This window comes from Crocodylus siamensis, chromosome 4 (genome assembly GCF_052110815.1).
Source record: "Crocodylus siamensis isolate JL-2025a chromosome 4, ASM5211081v1, whole genome shotgun sequence".
Lineage (NCBI taxonomy): Eukaryota > Metazoa > Chordata > Crocodylia > Crocodylidae > Crocodylus > Crocodylus siamensis.
The window spans coordinates 227,961,758-227,985,771 of record NC_143398.1 but is presented as its reverse complement, the minus strand read 5'-3'; the positions used below and the strand labels follow the sequence as shown (position 1 = coordinate 227,985,771).

General features: G+C 40.9%; 1 protein-coding gene across 4 annotated transcripts in view; it reads right to left on the bottom strand.

The window, feature by feature from the left end:
• LOC149867628 (von Willebrand factor D and EGF domain-containing protein-like) overlaps positions 1–24,014 on the bottom strand; it is a 350,434-nt gene that overhangs the window by 243,114 nt on the left and 83,306 nt on the right. For all 4 annotated transcript variants that reach the window (XM_090045830.1, XM_090045828.1, XM_090045829.1 and 1 more), the window contains exon 2: positions 13,700–13,884. In XM_090045830.1, the coding sequence (XP_089901956.1) occupies positions 13,700–13,884 (185 nt within the window). The remainder of the gene's footprint in view (positions 1–13,699; positions 13,885–24,014) is intronic.

Here is a 24,014-nt window from a genome sequence, read left to right as displayed (position 1 = left end):
CTGTTGCTCCACTGTGGAAAGACGGCCCTTTGGTTCAGTTTCTAAAGATCTCTGCCTCAGTTTCCCAGTTGTCTGATCTGGGTTAAATTGCTTAAACTTCCTTTGCCTTGGATCTTTATTTGTAAAATCAGATTAATAGTGTTTTCCAGCCTTACAATGGTATTGAAAAGATAAATATCAAGGTGGCACATATTGCAATATTGAGATAAATAGACAGATGCAAGTGCATTCTGGCCTTAAATAAACATGAAATGTGATTCATATATATAAATAAGTCTGTCTCCACCCTTCACTTGCAGGAAAAACAAATACCAACATTAGAAAACACCTGTCTTCTTTTCTCCTTCTTTCTCTTTAATAAATTGCTGTGAGTGAATGTGATGCTCAGAAAAGTACAAGATCTATAATAATGACCTAAGTTAAGAAGAAGTTCCTAGTATACACAGGGGAATTACCCCCTTCTGCACTCCACTTAGCTTGAGAAAGGATACTGTGTTATCCAAAAAGCTTGCTAGAAACACCACCCCACCTCCAAGTTGGTCTAATAAAAGATATCAACTCAAATCAAATGACTCGGTCTGTCATATAGCCCTAGACCAATATGGTTGACCCCCAAAAGAAAACTCCTAGACAAATTTTACACCTGTAAGTGTGCTGATGATTCTTTCTCCCTAGGTAAACCACTTTGCATTTGTCTTTGTTGAACAGCATCCTATTCTGTTCTGCCCACATTTCCAACCTGTTCAGATCCACTTGGATTCATTCCCTACCTTCTCGTGTGTTAACTTTACCCCATAATTTGGTGTTATCTGTGAATTTGGGCAGAGTGCTCTCCACGTCCTCATCCAAGACACTGATGAAGACATTGTCCCGGACTGAGCCTTGTGGGACTCCGCTGCCCATATCTTTTCAGGTTGGTACCAAGCCATCCACCACCACTCTCTGAGTGTGATCCCTAAGCCAATTTGCCATCCACTTCACCATGTAATCATCTATGTCACAGCTGCTCAGTTTATTCATGAGAATAGGATGAGACACCATATCAAAGGCCTTCTAAAAATCCAAGTAAATTACATCTACCTTGACTTCTGATCAAAGCTAAAATGTAAGAAATCTGTTGCTTGCCTGGAGCCCAGTTCCGAGATGTCATGGAGAGACTACCAAGGCTCATTTGGCCCTCTGACTACAACCCCATGCTGCTTATCTATGCGGGCACCAATGATACTGCCAGGAAAGACCCTGAGCATATCAAAAGTGACTACAGAGCTCTGGGTGCAAGGGTGAGGAGGCCTGGGACTTAGGTTGTCTTCTTGTTGATCTTTCCGGACAAGGGAAGGGACCTGGGCAGGAGCAGGTGCATCCTGCAGTTCAACACTTGGCTGTGCAGGTGGTGTTGCCAGAAGGGCTTTGGCTTCTTTGACCATGAATGTTTTTCTAAGAAGAATGATTGCCAGAAAGAGATGGTATCCACTTGATGGAGAGAGAAGAGCATCTTCACAAACAGGCTCATGAACCTAGTGAGGAGGGCTTTAAACTAGGTTCACCGATGGATGGAGAGCAAAGCCCTGAGGTAAGTGGGCAAGCAGGAGACCTGGAAGAAGAGCAAGCAGGAGTGGGCAACAGGTAAGGTGCTCTCATACTTCCTGAGAAATCAGGGCAATTGACTAGTTACCTCCAGTGCCTGTGCACAAATGCACAGAGCCTCAGAAACAAGCTGGAAGAATCGGAGGTCCTCACACAGTCATGGAACAATGATGTACTTCTAAAAGCAAAGCCTTGGTGGGAGCTCGCATGACTGGAGCACTGCCATGGATGGGTAAAAACTGTTCAGAAAGGATGGGCAGAGGAGAAGAGGAGGAGGAGTTGCACTTTATGTAAAAGAACCATATTATTGCTCAGAGCTCCAGTATGAAACTGGAGACAGGCCTGTTGAAAGTCTCTGTGTTAAGGTTAGAGGGAAAAGCAACAAGGGTGATGTCATGATGTGCATTTGCTATAGAGCAGGATGAAGTTCTACATGAGGCTTTCTTTCAACAGCTAGCAGTCACAGGACCTGGTTCTCACAGGGGACTTCAATCACCCTGACTTCTTCTGGTTTGGTCAATACAATAGTGCACAGGGAATCCAGAAAGTTTTTGGAGAGTGTTGGGGACAGCATGTGCTGGAGCAGCCAGCTAGGGGTCATGCTCTTCCAAACCTGCTGCTCACAAACAGGGAAGAATTGGTGGGGCGTGTAATAGTAGATGGCAACTTGGGCAGCAGTGAACAAAAAATGGTAAGAGTTTAGAATCCTGAGGGAAAGACGGATGGAGAGCAGCAGAGTAAGGACCCTGGACTTCAGAAAAACAGACTTCAACTCGCTAAGGGAACTGAATGGGTAGGATCCCCTGGGAAGCCAGTCAGAGGGAAGAGGAGTTCAGGAGCTCTGGGTGTACTTTAAAGAAGTCTTACTGAGAGTGCAGAAACAAACCATCCTGAAGTGCAGGAAGACTAGCAAATATAGCAGAAGACTTGCTTGGCTTACCAGGGAACTCTTCAATAAATTAAGTCACAAAAAGGATGTTTATAAGAAGAGGAAACTTGGACAAATAACTAGGGATGAATATAAGAGCATTGATTGGGTATGCAGGGATGAAGTCAGGAAGGCCAAAGCACAATTGGAGGTGCAACTAGCAAGGGATGTGAAGGGTAACAAGAAGGGTTTCTACAAGTATGTTGGTAGCAAGAGGAGGATCAGGGAAAATGTGGGTCCATTACTGAAGGGGAGGCAACCTTGTGACAGAGGATGCAGAAAAGGCTGAAGTACTCAGTGCCTATTTTGGCTCAATATTCAGAGGCAAGGTCAGCTCCCAGACTACTGCACCGGACTACAGCACCAGACAGCACAGTTTGGGGAGGAGGTAAGCAGCCAATAGTGGCAAAAGAACAGGTTAGGGACTGTATATACATGGATGTATATAGGTCCATGGTGCTGAATGGGATACACCTTGAGGCTAGACAATCACTTAGCTGGGGTCATTTGACCCCAGTACTCTTTCCTGCCCATGGCAGGGGGTTGGACTTGATGACCTGCTTAGGTTCCTTCCAACCCTCCCAACTATGAAACTATGAAATATGAGGGTGCTGAGGAAGTTTGCTGATGCAATTGCAGAGCCATTGGCCATCATCTTTGAAAACTCATGGTGGTCAGGAGAGGTCCTGGATGATTGGAAAAGGGCAAACGTAGTGCTCATATTTAAGAAAGGAAAAAAGAGGATCCAGGGAACTACAGACCAGGCAGCCTCATCTCAGTCCCCAGAAAAATCATGGAACAGATCCTCAGGGAATTGATTTCTAAACACTCAAAGGAGAAAGAGGTGATTAGGAACAATCAGCATGGATTCACCAGGGACAAATTATGCGTCACCAATCTGATTGCTTTCTGTGATGAGGTGACTGGCTTTGTGGATGTAGGGAAACTGGTGGATGCCATGTACCTTGATTTTAGCAAGGCTTTGATATGGTCTCCAACAACATTCTCACAGGCAAGCTAAGGAAGTACAGGCTGGATGAAAGGACTGTAATGTGGATAGAAACCTGGCTGGATCATCTGGCTCATAGAGTCCTAATTAGTGGCTCAATGTCTAGTTGGCAGCCGGTATCAAGTAGAGTGCCCCAAGGGTCAGTTCAATGCAGGTTTTGTTCAATGCCTTAACAAACAACCTGGAAGATGGCATAGAGTACACCCTCAGCAAGTTTACAGATGACACCAACCTGGGGGAGTAGTAGATATGCTGGAGGGTAAGGATAGGATTCAGAGTGACTTAGAAAAATTGGAGGATTAGGCCAAAAGGAATCCCATAAGGTTCAACAAGGATAAGTCCTGCACTTAGAGGATGGAATAATCCCAGGCACTTATACAGGCTGGGGGCTGACTGCCTGGGCAGGAAGGCTACAGAAAAGGACCTGGGGGTTAAAGTGGACAATAAGCTGAATATGAGCCAACGGTGAGCCCTTGTTGCCAGAAGGCTAACAACATACTGGGCTGTACTTGTAGGTGTGCTGCCAGTAGGTCAAGGGAAGTGACTCTTCCCATCTATTCAGCCCTGGTGAGGCCACATCTGGATTATTGTGTTCAGTTTTGGGCCTCCCACTACAGAAAGGATGCAGACAAATTGGAGACAGTCCAGTGCAGGGCAATAAAAATGGTGAGGGGGTTAGGGCACATGATTTATGAGGAGAGGCTGAGGGAACTGGGCTTATTTAGTCTAGAGAAGAGGAGACTGAGGGGGGATTTAATAACAGCCTTCAACTACCCAAAATGGGGTTTGAAAGAGGATGGTGCTAGACTGTTCTCAGTGGTGGCAGATGATGGAACAAAGAGCAATGGTCTCAAGTTGCAGGAAGGGATGTTTATGTTAGTTATTAGGAAGAATTTTCTAACTGTGAGAGTAATAAAACACTGGAACAGTTTACCCAGAGAGGTGGTGGAATCTGTGTCCTTGGTGGTTTTTAAGAGCTGGATAGACAAAGCTTTGGCAGGGATGGCCCTGCTTTGAGCAGGGGGCTGGACTAGATGACCCTCCTGTGGTCCCTTTCAACCCTCATTTTCCATGATTCTATGAAGTAATTTATTTTAACATACTATGGTAAATTATATGCATTGATAGAGCAACAAATTTTGAATAAAGATGAGTAGTTCTGATGGCAGTCATATCACATATGTGTTTTCTACTCTGAACCAAATTTTGCCCATGTTAGTCATGCAGATTAGTCCACAGTAGTCTGTTGGACTGGCTATATGAACTCTGTGATATTAACACCCAACAATAAAAAGAATGGGGAAATTATAATTCTAAATTCAAACAACAGCAAAATGCAAAGAGAAATAATGAGGAAAAACAAAGAATTCTAAGCAAATTCTAGCTGTGAAGAAGAAACATTTTTCACATAATTTATTGGGAGGAAATTCCAAAAATCTAAATAATTGAAAATATTTAACATTGTTCATCAGTTACTACAGTTAAGGCTCTTTCTAAATATAAGAGGAAACTGATACTATCATACCAGAATATAGTAACAAGGCTAAATTCAAAACTGTGTGGCCTGGTATTGCAATACAGATGTATTGCTGCCACAAAAGGGAAGTAATTCCTAACTGCTCAGTTTGGAGTCAGTCCCTATGACTTTACTTGAATTCAGTTTGTAATCTATGTAGTTTTCAGTAATGTACTAATGATTTCCAAACTAGCAGTTTCAGTGCTATTCAGCATCACAGCACTTCAGGTCAGGGAAAAATAGAGCTGGAAGGGACCTCAAGACACCATCTAGTTCAAGTACCATTGATGTAATACATCACCTTAGGTGCATTACTATTTTGTAACTTACCCCAAATAAAACTTCTCTAGTGCAGAAGGATCACTTCAGGTTGTCAACAATAACCCCAAAAGAGATACTTTAAAAAACAGATACTCCAGTGGGCCAAATTCACAAAAAATCTTGAAAATCACTGAATTCAACAGGAGTTCAAAACTTCTGAAGGTTTTGCCCCATAACAAATTTGGCACTTTTCCTCTTCAAAGTATTTTATAAAAATATTTAATTAATCTTTATGGCATCTTTGTAAAACAAATGGATATTTTTAAGGATCTACAATTAAGATTAGGCACCCCTAGCTTTTTACTTAATTCAGTTTAAAAATGTAAAACGAAGAAATTAAATTTGTTCCTCAATTGCCAATAATAATTTAACACTTGCAAATGTTAAATAAACCAGAAAAATGGTGCTTTATTTTAAACAAGGTATGCTCTTGCACCAAGTCCAGTAGATGCCCAGACGAGGAAGTGTGTTAGTTGGACCTGATTTCCTTGACATCTGTATAGATCAGGCACTCTAGTGGAGCTTTTTTGGTGCTTTTATGTAACAGCTGATTGACTCAGCTTTAGTGAAAAGCACCAAAAAACCCCACTGAAGTTCCCAATCTATACCGACACTACAGAATTGGGTCGAAGTAATGTGCTGCTTTCTTGGTAAAACACATTTTTTTTTTAATTTAACATCTGCAAGCAGCCATTATTGTTTTTTCCAGTGATATCTCCTTCTATATACTAGTGGTTGTCACAGAGCCACAGGCAGAGACACTGAAGACGATTCTCTTGTTCCCTGGAAATGAGGTGGGTGGGTGAGTGAGGGGCATGGGTGACTGGTGCCTCCCACGTCTGGGTGGTGGGGTGGAGAGGCTCTGGTGGCAGAGCCAATTTTAGCAGGGGACACCAGCACTCTCTGTGCCCCCTTCCCAGCCAGAGCACTCGCTGTCAGGGTGGGGGCAGCAGTGTTCCAGGGAGGGCACATGCTCTCCTGCCTGCTCTATACATCGCCTATGCCAAGAGGGCGTGTGAACTGTTCCGGAGGGATAGACAGTAAGGGAAGGGTTTCCTGTTAGGAGAAGTGGACTGGAAGTCTCTGGTGGAGGAAGCTAACTGACTGAGAGAAGTTTGACCCCAGAGGATTTTCATAGAAATGTTACAAAGGCTAGGTGGTAGTCAGAAAGCAAGGGAAGGCTTTTATAAGCTTTTGCCAGTTTAGTCTTACTGTATTCTGTTGTCAAAACATTTGATCACTTTTCTTTTCTATGTTATAAAATATTTTGGGGGGTTTTTTCTGTTGTTTGACTGAAGTGTCTGTAGTAAATTATAATTTCTGATTCTGTATCCTTTTATAATCTCCCAAAGAGCTGTAAGTACCCTGACTTTCCCGCCTGCCACGTCTTGGATGTTATTATAATATGTTCTGTTTTATGATGTCACTTGTCAGGAGGGTTGTTATATATATATTTGTTGTTTTATTTTGCTCTTTGGGTGTCTCTATTAGGAATACCAGTATTCCCACACATTCGCCGATACATATATTCACAATCAAATGCAGATTAACACTTGTCTTTATCTTTATTCTTTATAACACTATACAAACTTTTGTTATCTTTAAACAGAAGTGGTCCTTTTTTTTAACAATTATATCAACTTTGTAATTCTATCTACATACTGTTTTTATTTAACCTTTCTCTGTTTGGTTGGACTGAACTTGGTGTTAATAAACAAAGTCCCTTTAACTCTGCTTTGTGCATTTATTTCCTTTTTTTATTTTTTAGAGCAGGCTTTTCTCTTCAAGCCTTGTTATTTCTCTGTCTATCCTTTTGCTATCCTGAGTGGGTACCTTTCATGTGGTGCGTGCCTGAAGCCTTGAATCCTTGTGGTCAGCACTCAGTTGTTTTCACTCAGTTTGTGGGAGTGAGTCAATTCACTCTTCTCTCTTTTTTTGTTTGTTTACTTTTCAGCGTGGCTGCCAGCCGCGTCTCCGGTGCCTCTCGGGGATCTGCCCCTCTTTCTCAGAGCTCCGCTCTCTCCAGCGGCAAGAAAAATCCTGAGGTAAGTGTCTTATCTCCTGGAGATCTTCTTTTCCCTCACTTTCTCCTTCAGACACTCTTTCTTTCTTCTCCCTTTCTGAGACCCCCTTCTCCTCTTTCGTTTCTTTTCCCGGAGCTTCTATCCTAATATGGTAATAGCTCCAGAAGCGGCGTTTTCTGGCTCTTTTTGCGGCACCGCAATTTACTCTTTCACAATGGGCATGCCCATTCAGTGGAATGTGGGAACAATAATCTGATACAAGCCCAGGCTACATCTGTGGGAGCAGCACAACACCCCAGGGTTTTGTCACAGTGCTTTTGACAACCAGCTGACCTGACTGATTGAATGTTTTTCAACTCTATATAACTGGCCAAAAAATTCAAGTTTGGCTGCTTCTTTCATTAGGAGATTGCATTAAAATTCTGCTGTAAAAAATAAATCGCACCATATGCAAGAAAAACATTGTTTTATCTAGATGAAAAAAGGATGCTTTTTGGTACATTTTTAGTTGGTGGTTAACACTATATGATTAGCAAGGATCATGGTACTCTGTGGTTTAAAAATAAATCCCCAGTTTTGGCAGGGAAAAAGTAACCCCCAAATCCACATTTTTTGGTGATTAAAATGAAACACTACTAATATATAGATATGTGTGTGGTGGTGTTTCCTTTTAATTTTGGCAAAATGTGGAATTTGGGTTACTTTTTTTCATCCCAAAATTGGGGATTTTTTTATCAGAGAAAACCAGGATCCCTGATGATTAGGCATCTTAGACTCTTAGCTTCTTAGGCTGCCTATACATGTGCTTATTCACACTGTAATTAGAACCCATTGGAGCAGGCTTGATTAATCAAGTCTGTTCAGCATTCTAATTAAAATGCTCTAGTGTTACCTCATCATCATGTCTTTTAAACCTTTTAAAAGCCATGCCTTTTAAAATGGCCACAGAAGCCATTGAATGATGTTTAGCTAATGCATCCCGCAGCCATTTTTAAATGTACAGGGGTTTAATAGACATGATGATGAGGCATTTTAATTAGAGCAGCTCTTTGTGAACCACTGTAATTAAAATGTCCCTGCATCCCCACCCCCACGCACATGTATAGGCAGCCATAGAATCTTAGAGTTGGAAGGCAGCTCAGGAAGTCATGTAGTCCAGCTCCTGGTCAATGGAGGACATAGAATAAATGAACACTAACATCACACTTAAGATATCATCCTAAAATTTTTGAATCTTAGAATCATAGAAAATTACAGTCGGAAGGAACTTCAGGAGGTCCAGCCCCCTGCACAAAGCAGGACTATCCCTGACTATATCATTTCAGGCAATACTTTGTCTAGCCAGGTCTTAAAAACCTCCAAGGATAGAGACTCCACAACCTCTCTGGATAACCAGTTCCAATGCTTTACTACCCATCTAGTGAAAACATTTTTTCTAATATCTAACCTAAACTTCCCTGGTGCAATTTGAGACTGTTGCTCCTTGTTCTGTCACCTGCCACCACTGAAAACAGTCTAGCTCCATCCTCTTTGGAACCACCATTCTGTTATGCACAAACCACCCCCCCATTTTTTTTTCAGTTGGTTCCCACCTAAATAATTTAAAGTGAATACAATTTTCTTTTTCAGTCTGCAGTATAAATTTTACAGAAATTAGTTTAATGCAAAAGGATACCAGTATTAGCAGTTAAACCTATGGCTGTCAAGTTTCTTTTAAGTGTTTCCTTTATACATACAGGCTAAAAATCTGATTTGTGTATATACCTGGGAACCACTGCTTCACACTTGCCATTATGATGATGCTGTGTTCATATGTTTAAGAAAGAGAGAAAGGAAATAATAGATTAATTAGATATACTTCCAAAGAAGTTCTTATTTTTAAAGTTTATATAAAAATTGTAATTCAAGGAGGATTTAGATTAACAAGACAAAACAAAAATAAATGTTAAAACTGCAACTCAGCTAGTCTGTTTTGGTTTTGCCGAAACTCTGTTTTATGAGGTTAATCAGTAGAGCATGAGACTTAAAATGAATCCTAAAAAATATAGTATGTATTTCACATATGTATTAGAGAGGTAAGGTTTCATATATGAGTTCAAAGCTTTCCTGGTTTGACACTCCTCAACCCCAATTTAGTATTATTTGATTCACCAGTGACTAGTGCCTGAGTATAACATTTAGGAAGTATTTTGTGAAGCAGGAAACAACTATTGTGAGACTTTACTCAGGAATGAGTCATTGTTAAAGTTTTTAATTCAGATTTTTTGTAAGGTTCCATATGTACATGAGGGCTGGGGACAGACATTACGCATAAACCAGTTTAAGTGATCAGAAACTGGTTAAAATCTGTAACAGAACAGATGTTCAGTGCACATAAACCAGTTTGAAAATGGCTGAAATTGGTATGAGATGAACCTAGTTGAATGTGGTATCAGACTTAAATGATTTGGGTCAAACTGGTTTATGCAATGTCTATCCCAGACCCCTTGCTAGTTTAAGTTAAGCCAGACACCCCCAGCATCCTGGCATGCTCTCTGGGCTGGGTGGGGTGATAAACACTGAGTTATGGGTGATAAACACCAGTATCAATCCCCTGCTGGGTCTTCAGAGCCTTCTACTGGGGCCTGGTTATGCCCCCCCCAGCTCAGTACTGAGGAAGGGAAGGGAGGGCTGCTGTAGTGCCCTCTGGCTTCTAATCTGAGCCACTGCAGGCATGTGTCTGGATTTCTGGAATGAAACAAACTGTCTATCCACCTACAAATCAGTTCAAGCCTTCCATGTTAGACTAACTTGTAAAGATTGAATCAATTCAGGCTCAGACTTTTTGAATGTCTGTCCCTAGCCAAGGAGAGGTAGAGCAGGAGCTATAACATTAGCAAGCTCTGGCTCTACGTATGATATGCTGCAGTGTCCATTGTGTTTATATTGCAGCCTTTGCTAGAAGATTCTCATCTCATATTGTTTTCCTCAGGTTTTCATCACACATTATTCTCCAAATGTTCTACAATTCACAGGTTGTTTTTCACACTGTCCATAACTTATGTCCTTCCACAGTGTTAGCAGGCAGTGCTCTTTGATTTTGTATTTCTTCCTTTCTTGTGGCCTGCTTATATTAGTCATTTAATTAAGATGCCTGTTTCTTTATTTTTGTTTTTCCATCTTTGTCAATCAGTATTAGATCTAGCCTTTTTTCCCCCTGTTGGTTTAGTGATGATGGCACTTTAATTTTTCTCTGAGGACCCTTTTGTCATTATTAGCTGTGACAAGGGCTCATGAATTTTTTAAATTTTTTCTAGTAAGACTGCTGAATTATTTTTGGGGTGTAGCATATCTCTTTGCACTCTCTTCCTCTGCTGTTTTTCCTTTGGAAGTCAATTAGGCAGTTCTTGAACTAACTGTAGCTTTTGAGCTATTTGCTGCAGACTTGACACTGTGGGACACAGATGTTTGCACATTTCTGTTGTCTTCTTGCTTTAGTTTGCTATTGGGAAGCAACTCAGCATTGTGCCCAGGTTAATGCCTAGAGTACACACAAGGGAGTCTGTAATTGGTATGCCTTCTGTGAAAACACAGAGGGAAGGGAAAGGGAAACACAGAAGGAAGAAGGTCAGTGTCACACTTAATTTCCTGGAGAAATTCAAGTAGCAATACCTAAACTCGAAGGCTGTTTCATTCAAAAAATATTTTGCTGCTGGAGGAATAAGTTTGTGGGAAGCATCTGGATTTAAGGGCTGCTGAACCTAGAGATATATTCCACATTTTAAGCCCTCTGCAAGATGGAATTCTCATTTTCATTTTCTGCTTTTTCAATTTTTCTGTGTTTCTTGGTCTCATTCATGAGCGAGGGACAGTCTTTGAAGATGTTCTGTTATTTTTTAGAGTTTCAGGACGGCAGTGAAACATGGCAGTAGTTGGTGTACGGGTTGAAATCTGCAGCTTTCTCCTCTGCTCTTGGACAGCTTCTCTTCCCCCTAAAGATGCCCAAGTCATCTGTTTCTGTCGTCACCTAAGATGTTCTACGTAGTATAGAACCATATCCAGAGGTGACTACACCTATATTACTTTACAGAGCTGCCTATAAAAGAATTCAGAGTAAGATTTTTTAAAATAGCTTTACAATCAACAGCTCTGAAATAAGTGGCTGCTTTTTCAAGAATTCAGCCTCTGATTACACACTTAAATGAGGTGGCCAGATTTCCTAGGGTATACCATTATCCCACATGCCTAAGTGCTTGGTTGAGTAAGGATCTGTTTCCTTTTGTTGCAGTTTAAATCCCATTTGATCTCAATTGAACTGCATGAGGTAAACCCTAAATTCATGCCTACAGTTGCTTTGAATTAAGTTAATCTAATCCATCGATAAGCAGTTTATTGTATCCATCTGATATCACCATGGTGCATCTCATAGCTTACAAAGTACATGGTTGTGCTCATAATGGCAGAATAAAGCATTTTTCAGTTCTCTTTAGCAATCTTTTGCTATAACATGGGTTTTATTTGGACTCCTTTCCTTTCTATCAGAATTTGTCCTTGCCTTCTTTAATTAAAATCATCTCACTCTAGCCAATGATTGAAATATCCAATAATATCTGCTTATTAAAGAGTGGAAACTGTGCTGTTATTAATTCAAATTATTTTGTTCCAGAGGTTTTGCTCAAATTAAATGGAAAACTAAATTAAACAGTGATTTAATTAAGTGGCAAAGAGAATGAAAAGGAGGATTTAAAAGGTGAAGATGTAAAAGTAGCACATTCTTCCACTGGTGACATATAACAGGTGTAATCCTTCATCAGCGCAGTGAAGCAGAGATTTGCTGCCATTCAGAGAAGAATGAAGGAACCAATGGTAAGAATTATGTTACAAGATAAGAAACTAAACTAATGAATACAAGCCTGCAAACTTAAATAAAGGGCTCCATAGAGGAGATTTAAAGAAACAAAGAATGTAATGTCAGAAAGATGTATCACACAGATGAGTACTATTGAATAGTGGAAATTGCTGAAGAGTAATGACAGAATAATTTATGCTATAGAAGGTATGCACATGTACAGAGCAAGCTGAATAAATAGATTTATAAGACTTTTGAACCATTTCCTCTGTGCTAGACTGACAGCAAATGAATGAAAATTAATAATAATGAGTGGCATTAGTGCTAAGTAGAGTCATACAGTACGTATAACTTGAGGAAATATCATACCTTTTGTAAGTTAGGTTAGGAAATAAGTTTTATTCATTCTGTTTAACCACAGTTCACAAATTTTCTTTTATATAACACTGTTTGTTAATTGCATATATGTTCTGTAGCTAGGTTGGCATATAATAAAAATATTAAAATAGGTGGTATTTTATATTGAATTTGACATCTTTAAAATGTTTAAAAATTATTCATCTATTTACCAAATAAACCATTTTGTGTGATAACATTTCTGAAAGTAATCTAACTTCATGCCATAGACTTAGTATGATACAGCACCTATTTATCTGTGGGATGAATTTGGCTATAAACAACATTACCAGTTTTACCAGTGTTGTTGTACATATAGATCACACAGAAAATAGGTAACCATTTCCTTCTTCTTTACTACAGAATAACATTCTGGGACACAAATTTACTTTGTTTGGCTATGAGGCAACTAGGACACTTATGCATCTGCATGTACAGTAATCCATATTATTATCATCATCATCATTTTTATTATTGCAACTACTACTATTACTACTACTTCTTCTTCTACTCCACTTCTTCCTACTACAGGCATTTGCTTTTTTATCTCTGTCATTTGGTTTAATTGCTGTCCCTTGCACTGGTTTTACACAAACTGGAAGGGGCTTTCTGGGTTCTTTTTTCTCCTGTGTCTGCAACCAGCAATTTGCTGAAAAGATCATAACAGTCAATAACCCCTCTGTCTTACCACAGCCACAAAGCTCCTTATAGTTCTCAGTTCCAGTGATCATCCTGTTAAACCATCCTGGTAAACCTGGAGTAAACCTGTTCCAGTTTAACTTAATGTTATTTTAACATATGTGACCAGAACTGTACAAAATATTCTAAATGTGTTCTTACCAGTGCTTTGTACAGTGCTACTAATGCTTTCCTCTCATTACAAAAATATCTTGCCTTGTGTTTCTACATGTATATTACAAATGATGCAAATAATAAAGAACACGTGAGCAATATCCTCCTCAGAGTTGCATCTGACCACTTAATTTGTTATCTGCCATTGAAGTTTCTGTGGGTGAATGGGAGTAAGTGAAAGGATAATTCATATTTTGGGTTTATTACAGTATATAAGTTTTAGTTCTTAATCTTTACTAACTTCTATACATTTTGTTGGCATTTCTGCAGGTCTGTTGTTGATCATAAAACGATACCATCCTTGGGGCAATGAGTGGTCACAAACCAGATCTTGGATTGCTGTTTGCTGTAATTCCAGTGAATCAAAATCAGTGCTTCGATAGGGATTGTGGAGGATCTGGTGTCCATCTGGAGAGCATTCAGGAGCTAAAATAAGTAAATAAGACAGATTACAAAACATCCATGCGTTGTGTCAATACTGAAAACTAATGAAGAATCTTCCCTCCCCAAACTTCAAAATGGAAGAGATTGTTTTGAAAGAAACTTTCAAGTGGGGAGATTTTTTATAACACAACTTTCCATTTAGGTCCTTCTCTGTATTTTAATCACATATTTGGATGCCCCCTATCTTTACAATACAGAAAACTGTTTCTGAAGTTTTCAAGAGTTTTCATTCTAAGCTATAAATAATTTGTTTAAAGTAAGGAAAAATAACATATGAAAAAATGTAAACAATTAAAAGCAGCACACTCCCTTCCCATCAAAAAACCTAGTTATATTTAGGATGAAAACTAAGGTAACATTTTTTTCTATATGAAAAATGCTAGAAGTCATGCTGTCATAACTTCTCACTTCTTTGGTCAAAGTATAGATGTTTCTAACAGGTGCTTGTAATTGGTTGACTTAACTTCAGGTTTATGTCCTTCTCCTGACTCAAACCTGGGCAATCTCCACTGAGTTTGATAAAATAATCACTAACTGACATTCTTGCATACTGGCCTCTGGCTTCTATTCTATTATCCCATCCAGAAAGAGCACAGAACAATTGCAGATGCTTCCTCAACCTGAAGAAGGATGTTTGTACCCAAAAGCTTGCAATGAAGAATTTTTCCAACTATTTTAGTTGGTCTAGTAAAAGATAGTAGATTTACTCAAAGAACCTTGCCTGCCTATGTCCTTAGACCAACGTAGCTACAACCAATACTCATAAAATAATCAAAATGCTTCACTTAGGATATAACTACTAAACCCTCTTCAGAACTGTTTTGCTGTTTCTTTTTCCAGCAAGAACTATCCGACAAAACGTACATTGATTTTGATGTCAACAGATCTGCCTTTTTTCCCAAAAAGAAAGGTTTTGATGAAAAACTTTGCCCGGTTCTATTTCATTGTAAACAACTGAAAGTGATTTACTAGCACTGTTGAAGCATTCCAGACACAATTCTTGCCTAACCCTCCTACCCTTGGAGATTCTTAATGTACAGATATTGCTGTTTGGAAACTCTGGCGTTGTCAACATGGAAAGTTAATTTGACTAACCCTTCGTTATTGAATAGTTCTCCAGATTCATTAGAGTATCCTGAACTTTATCACTAAGAATGAAGTCTTCTAACAGTGATATTAAAATGTGCATGTAATAAGAAACTGATCATGTAGATGGCATCTCCTTACTCAGCTCATGTTCTGTTTTAGTTACAGAGTATACCAGTGGTGTCAACTACACCGCCCATGGGCCAGATGTGGCCCATGGAGCTGTATGATCCAGGCAGCTGGTCACTGGACCAACCTCTTGCATCAGACCCCACCCAGCACATGGACTGGATCCAGTACCATGTATGCTGCACACAGCACAGGGAGCCAGCATAGGGTGGCACATAAAGCCCGTGGCCCAGACCCCTTGTGCTACGTGGAGCACTGCATCCAGCCCATGCACTGTGGGCAGGGCACCCCCTGTGCTGGCCCCAGGGCTTATTGAAGAGGTGGTCCCAGGGCTAGCACGTGGCATGTGCTGCATGCAGCACAGGGAGTCTGGAGCAGAGGCTGCATGAAGACCCTGGGACCAACCCCACATGCCGCCTGAAGCACATGTCAACCCTGCAACCCACCTTGAGGTGGATTTTTCCAGCACTACCTGGAGAGAGCGGGGAGCAGATCGGTGGAGAGCCCAGCTGCATCCACCCCCTCCCTGGTACTTGCCCAGATCCTCCCAGGGCTTCCCTGGGTCATGGGGCTGGTCAGGCACTGGCTGGGGCCTGGAGACTAGGGTGGGCACTGCTGCAGGCTGGGTGACTGAGAGAGTAAGACCCTGTGATTCACAAAGCCAGGGAAGGTGTGTGGACTAGGACTGCGCTTTAGGGCAGGCATCTGCAGCTGAGACCCTGTGCATGGCTTTGTGGCCTCAGCATGTGTGGTGGCAGCAGTGCACGTGTGTGTGTGAAGGGGGAAATGAGGTGGGGGCTCACTTGGATGTTTGTTGCACATCCATGCTCCCAGCCAAGTTGCAGTGGCACCTCCCAAGCTCTGTATTCACTGTGCTGGGCTCTGGCTCTGGAGTATCCTGGGGTACAAGTATTTTGGGAGCAATGCAGCACCCTGCTTTTTTTTTTGCTCCTCAGCTTCTCCAGTGCCCTGCCTGGGGATACCAGCCTGTGCCTTAGAAACTGGGTAAGAAGTAACCAGGGAATGACCTGCAGGGACAGTGGGGTTGGGACAGGCAGAAGTGAAATGAAATTATTGTGTATGTGGGGATGCTGTATGGGAGTGGGGGGTCATTTGGTCTGGCCTGCAGACTGGCACAGAAACACTCATTAAGGTCAGATGAGTTGACACCCTTGGATATATCGAAAAAGGTCCAATTTTACTATATTATCATGCTAGAAACAGCATAGCTATGGATATTCTGCTTCTTGCATCATCATCAGAACTATCATTTTTTTCCGCTGGAGTAATCTTTAATTATCCATGCTGATGTTAGAGGCAGACAGAACATAGCAGGAATTTTATTCCAGATCTTTTACATGCAGGTCTGACTATTGGCAAAATCATCTTTTGCTTTGTAAACTGAAAATACTGTATATGGAGTCACTGAGAAACTAAGGATTCAACCCCACAATGTCATTTCTCAAATGTCACTTTTCAGATTATAACCTGGCTTTAATATTTCAAAAATGACACTATGAAGTAGATTTATCATTTTTATTTTGTTGACAAGATAGTCAGAAGGTCAAAGTCAATCTATTCACACTAACATTTTTTAGAGATTAGTTTTATTGTGCCAATGGCAAGACAGTGGTATACAAGACAAATGTAGGCAGAATGTAGCATAACACTACTATTATCACAGTTTTCAGAGAACTAACCTATCAAAGGGGAGAGTAATATCAATGTAATATTTCAGTTAGATTAAAATTATTGTCTTTTTTAATGTTTGAAGACAAAAGCGTTGACACTTTTATAAAAGGAAAGAACCATTTCACAAAGACGTATAGAAAACATACACCCAGCTACGTCTTGTATTATTTCAGAATTCTTTTCTGTCAATGTGGGATATGCCAAAATTGTCCTTTTTAGAAGAACGTATATGGGACGTAAGTGCTGTATATATTCTGCACATAGATGAATATCACTATGTGCTAGTGACATGTTAGGATGTCAGAGAATGGCTTGTGTTCCTAACAGACATTTTTCTGGATTGTTTACCCATGTTTGTCTGTTGAAGAAAAGGTTAACAGTATCTGTTAAAATTCCTTTTTTGCAACTATGTCACTCAGTCTATTGCACCTTTAACAAGATGGATCATGTTAGGAAGCCCTAACCCACGTATTAACATTAACATTGCAGTCAAAGCTTTGTCTAGCCGGGTTTTGAAAACCACCAAGGATAGAGCTTCCACCACCTCTCTGAATAACCTGTTCCAATGTTTTACTATCTCTTAGTGAGAAAATTCTTCCTAATATCTAACCTAAACTTCCCTTGCTGCAATTTAAGACTGTTGCTCCTTGTTCTGTCATCTGCAACCACTGAGAACAGTTCAGCTTCATCTTCTTTTGAGCCCCGCTTCAGGTAGTTGAAGGCTGTTATAAAGTCCCCCCTCAGTCTCCTCTAGACTAAATAAGCCCAGTTGTTGCAGCCTCTCCTCATGTGCCCCAGTCCCCTCATCGTTTTTGTTGCCCTCTGCTCTCCAATTTGTCCACATCCTTTCTGTAGCGTGTGTGGGGGGGGGGGGGGGGGGGAACAGAGCACAATACTCCAGATGTGGCCTCCCCAGTGCTGAACAGAGGAAAATAATCACTTCCCTTGACCTACTGGCAACACACCCACAAGTAGCCCAGTATGGTGTTAGACTTCTTTGCAACAAAGGCACCCTGTTGGTTCATATTCAGCTTATTGTCCATTGTCACCCCCAGGTCCTTTTCTGCAGAGGTGCTGCCCAGGCAGTCAGCCCCAGACCTGTACCAGTGCATGGGATTGTTCCATCCTAAATGCAGGACTTTGCACTTGTCCTTGTTGAACCTCATGAGATTCCTTTTGGCCCAATCCTCCAATTCATCTAGGTCACTCTGAATCCTAGCCCTACCCTCTACAACTTCCCCCCAGCTTGGTGTCATCTGCAAACTTGCTGAGGGTGCACTCTATGTCATCTTCCAAGTCACTGATGAAAATAGTGAACAAAACAGGGCCCAGGACCGAACCCTGGGACACTGCACTTGATACTGGCTGCCAACTAGGTATCTAGCCATTGATAACTACTTTCTGAGCTTGATGCTTCAGGCAGTTTTCTGTCTACCTTACAGTCAATTCATCCACCACATACTTCCTTAGCTTGCCTGCGAGAATGTTGTGGGTGACTGTATCAAAGCCTTGCTAAAATCTATGTATGCCACATCCACAGTCACCTCATCATAGAAGGCAATCAGGTTGTTCAGGCATGATTTGCCTCTGGTGAACTCATGCTGACTGTGGCTAATCACCTTTTTCTCCTCCATGTGTTTAGAAATGGATTACTTGAGGATCTGTTCCATAATTCTTCTGGGGACTGAGGTAAGGCTGATTGGTCTCTGGTTCCCTAGATCCTCCTTCTTCCCTTTCTTAAATATGGGCACTATTGTTTGCCCATTTCCAATCATGTAGAACCTCTCCTGATTGCCATGAGTTTTCAAAAAGGATGGCCAATGGCTCAAGACAAATGCAAAGCTTGTGATTAGTTGAGTAAATACCCTGGCTGTTTGCAGAAACACCCACTATATATATGCTTGCCTTTGGGTACAGGCAAAGACAAAGACAGGCAAAGACAGTTCGATAGCCAAAACTAGTTGGGTACTTACATAGTTAGGGTGCCTATACACAAGCAGGGAAGCTGCTCCGATGCACTGGAATTCCAGTGTGTTGGAGCAGACTCCAGTCGGCTGGAGCATGGCAATTATAGCACTCCACCAGTTATCATCCCTGCATTTAAATATATTGCTGGAGGTGCTTGAATGATATGAGCTGTAGTTCAACCACCCTGGTGTCATTTTTCAACATTAGGGCACTGATACATGGAGACATGGTACCACTTTAATTAGAGCAGCTCTCAGAGCCACTCTAATTAAAGTGCCCTCCCCCCACCCAGAGCACATGTAAAAGTACCCTCAACTTCCATTAATTCTAGTGGTAAATCAGTTAGGTGCCTAAATGCTTTGAAAAATCTGGCCATTAGTGGCATGCCCCAACATCACACATTGAGGTCAGAAACAGTTCTTGGGAAAGAACTTTAGATTCTTGACTCTCAGTTATCTATTCTAAAGATTCCCCTTTGAATGAAAACGAAAAGATTGTAAAAGGAGGTGGAGTTTAACTTCATACACACAGAGAGTTTCTACACAGTAGGCTCATCTACAGGAGACATTTACTGCAGAGTTGACTCATTAGCCCCACAGTAAATGTCTACACATGCAGGGCTAATAGGCAGGAGTAAACCAATTAACTCTGCAGTAGGATAGTACTGTAAATACAACTACTATCCCATTGTGGAGTTTTTTTACATCACAGCACTGCATGTGTAGATCCTGATGTGGCTGGCTGGGGCATGAGTTGCTTCAGTGTGGGGGCTCCTTGCTGGATAGCCCCACACTGGAGTACCCTTATGCCCCAACCAGGCCCTCTACAGCACATTGAGCTGGGCTGGAGTAGCCCCAGACCCCGCCAGGCTCCTTGCCAGCCAGGCTGCTTTAACATTTTGCTGTGGTCCCAGGTGCACCTGTAAATGCAGTGCACGGGAAGCAATTAGTGCTGGAGTTTATTGCTTCAACTTAAATGCATGTTTAGACCTACCATTTACTCTCTACACAGTATGACACAGAAAACCTGTGATGTTATTTAAATGCAATTAATAATACTCAAGTTTCTCACTAATAATAATACAAATACTCCATTTAAATGAAATTAATAACACCAGGCTCAATATACATTAGTAATAATCCATATCCACACAACATGTTGTGGTCTTATTGGTGATTAATTACTCTCTCTAAACAAAGCAAATATATTAGGCACTGGGACATGGCTAATTATTTTTCATCTTTTAGTTCTTTATGTTTGCAGTAGGCTAGAAAATCCTGTTTTGCATGTTAACATATTCAGAACTGCCATTGTTGTGAGAGGGCAGGCAGGGAATCCATTGAGCAAATGGAAAAGGCAGGTGAGGTATGGGAGAAAAAAAAGCAAACAAAATCCAAGAGAGTACATTTGGACAAAGATCAAAATCATCTTCCACAAAATCTTTGATGACACGGTTCAAACAAGCACAATCTGTTACTTGGTGTGTTATTTTTTGCTAAGTGTCAGAATGTATTTTACATCCTTGTTACTGGGGTTTAGCTCTTGCAGAGTGTCACTGGAGAGGTGTTAAGCCAAACTGATCAGCTGTCAGCTCCATCACAGGTAGAGCAATCATTTCTGTTCTAACTTACACTTGTGTAAATCAGGAGTAACTCTGTTGAAGTCAATGGAATTGTACCAGCTACGGCAGAAACTGCTTCACAGTTTGCAGCAAGCCATTTGCTGTATCGTTACTGAGTTACTGAGCTTCTCAGGGGAAAAAAGGTACATTTTAGAAGACTATGACAGAATCACTGTAAATCTTCCTATGTAAATTGCAGGTCATGATATAGGCTAATTACTACTGTCTATTGGAAAAGGAATAAATCCTCATAATTAGGCTATATTATGGAAGTGTTGTTTTGGGGGGGGGGTTAGAAAAAAATACTACTTGCTGTAGTGGTTCACCTGGAAACTGGCTGCCTGTGCACTAAGGTGGCTGCAGCTATAACTTGACTAATCAAATGGAGCCTTTCTGTTAATTTTTAATGCATGACAAAGTCAGATGCAGATGTTAGGTTTGTGTACTGTGATGAACTGTTCAAAATAACAATTGTCCCCCCTGCTGTGGGGAACAATAAAAGTCAATGTCCATGTCGTGTACTAAATTGTTGTTGTTCTCTTGTGGGCAGGTTGGATTGCTTTTAAAAGGAAATATTTATTTATTTTAGATTAAAAAAACCCGTAAATTTTATTTAATCCCTCAGTTCAATTCATATAATTGCATTCAAGAGGTTTATGAAAAGATGCTGGGAGGAGGAAGAAAGGGAGCTGAGTGCTCATTGTCATTATGACCATAAAGATTTCCTTCAGTAGGAATTTAAAACATACCCATAACTACTGTTTCTCTCCACTTCCAGTGTGCCTTAAGAATTAACTGTTGTACAATAGCTAGTACCAATAGCTAGTCTGTTAGCTCTGCATAGAAAAATTCTTCTTGAATCATTATTACCATCATATAGAGAAAGAAGTGTTGCCAAGAAGACGTAATGATTTTTTCGCTTGACTACATATAAAGCTTTTTTTTTGGAAAACCAACAATTTTGTAGCAGCAGCTTACTGAGAAAAAGACAGTGAAAATGTTCTTTCTGACACATTCAAAGCAAACAAAAAACAATACCTGTTGTGGCTGCTAAGTAAAAAGAATATTTGAGTTGCTCTGTCAGCATTATATAAATTGTCTTAGGGTGAAATCCTGGCTCTGTTGAGGTGAAAGGGAGTTTTTCTATTACTTTCATAGAGCCAGGACTTCACCCTTGTTGCTAAATGCAAGTACAGTTCATTAGTTGTACTCAGCTGAAACACAGGGGTGGCGCAGGCACCTACCCTGGAGATCTTCCAAGGAGATGGGATGGATACCTTGCTGGGGTTATTTGACTCCAGCAGTTTTTCCTGCCCAGAACAGGGGGGATGGACCTAATGATCTCATGAGGTCTCTTCCAACCCTGAACTTCTGTGAATATGTGAAACTCTATTTTAATAGAAATATTTAGAGACATGAGTGACTCGTGCCTCCTGAGTTGGGGGGAGGAGGGGGGAACCAGCAGCCGATCACCAACTGATCACCGACTGGAGGTGAGGGTCCCTAGAGGCTGATTGCCGAGCCCAGAAGCACCGCTGGCAAAACAAGATGTGCCAGCAGCAAAACTAGAAGTGCCGCTGGCGTTTCTCTTGGCATCCCCACTCCATAGGCAGTGCCAGTCTCAGGCAGGGCACCAGCTGGCACTTCTCTCGGCTTCTCTACTCCCTGGCCAGCAAGGGCCAATCTCAGGGGTGGGGCACATATCCCCCCCATGCCTTCTCTGTGCAAGTCGCCTACATTTAGAGACATATAATGGCCACAGGGAATGATGGCATGGCTGTTGCACCTTTTGGTCTTTGTGTGAGCCAGAGTAAGGAGCACAGTCTAGGAGAGGTCAAGGACCCAGCCAAGCATTCCAGCTACCTTTTTTTTAAATTTCAAATTTCTATTATATTTACTTTCATTTGACAGACATCAGTTTCTTTACACCTCTCTTCAGCCAAATCCTCAGCAGGTGTACATCTGTACAATGGGACTGAATGTTGTCGAACCACCCCAGTTTTCAGAAGATTACAGTTTATGGGTTTATGAATGTAAAGTATTATCTCCTTTATTGATTATCTAAATTCACGTTGCCTCTATCCAAGTGAGGCAAATGTACAAGGATCAAACAGTGAGAACAATGTAGTTAACAGGTATTGTGAGAGACTGATCTTTTGTAGTGGTTCGCTCATAAAGGCCCTACTGTTAGCTGGGGCACTCTGACTTTTCTGCTGGGTATTTTCACCTCACTTCACCAACAGATCTTGAGAGAGTCCTTTGGGAGGTCATGGGGAAGAAGACAATGTGCAACAAAGGTGAGTGATCATTATGTATGAAGAGAGAGCTGGATATCCAGTAAGAGATACTGGGGTGTGGAACTGGTTCGTCTTTATGACTATCTTTTTACCAGATTTAAGTATGCTGTACTGATACCAAAACTATAAACTTGGACACCTTGGGGATATCTGAGATAGTAGAAAAATGAGCGTATTTAGTCCATCCCCTAGGGCCATGGCAGGGGAAAACAGCCACATTAACTACCCCTTGTTCTTTAGCAGCTCTCTGTAAACAGAAGAGCTCCTCTGAGTGTAGAGAGTCCAGTGTTACCTACAGAAGCCAGGAAGCTTGTTTAAGGTATGACAGGAATGAGCCTATTTTCAGTACTAGCTCATGGGAGGCTGGTAAAGATTGCTGAAGATCATGGTTGTGTCTCCCTTTCCTGAGGTGTATTGCATTACAGTACCGATTGAGTTCTGGTTCCAAATTTCAAACATCACACAGATTTGAGATAGTTTCATGAAACTGAACATCTGAAAGCCAGCAGTGCTTCAATGAGCTGAATGTAGTCATTCATTTCTCTTTCCACAACTCTAGTGAAAAGGCTGCTGTTATCGAACATATGTGTGCAGCCACAAAGGGGCCCATTGCTTTCTGATTGATGTTCTGATTCAGTTTGAAAAAGAGCAAGGCATTGTAACACTGCTAGGGAGAAGATGGGGAAAATGGTGTGTTTCAGAACGGATTGGAACAGGACAGTGAAAACTTAAAAAGCAATGATTTTACAGGCCTTTGTTTTTATTTCTAAAGGCAGGTTAGTGCTGGTGTGATAAAGCTTTCTCTGCCATTCTCCTTCCTACTAAATATCAATGGATTACTCAGACAAAGGCTTAGGAGGTTCAGAGATTTTGTTTGTTTACTTTGAATAGCAGCAAATCAAATAATATCAATAGGTAGTGGCAGGTACAAAATGCTAAAAGAAAAATGGTCTGCAAGTCTGAGGTTTGTATTTATTTTGAGAAGAACTGTGTTAACCATACAATAATTTTTAAAGGGCATTTGCAACCTCTGAGAAATAATTGGCTGATTAGTTTGTTGTTGCTGAACTTTTCTTTTGTTTTGGATTTTTAAGAGAGAATGAACCAAAGCCAAGCAGTTATTATAAACATCATTAAATAATAGTAGTGCCCATTTGGTAATGTGCTGTGATGCTCTGTGATTTGGGGGGTTTGTTTTTTTTTTTTTTTTAAAGAAACAATCCTATATGCTAAATCACTTTTTGGACCGAAAAGTTTTGTACATAGCTTGAGCAACCTGAAGGTAGGCTGCATTTCCCCTGGGCTCCTTCTCCATCACT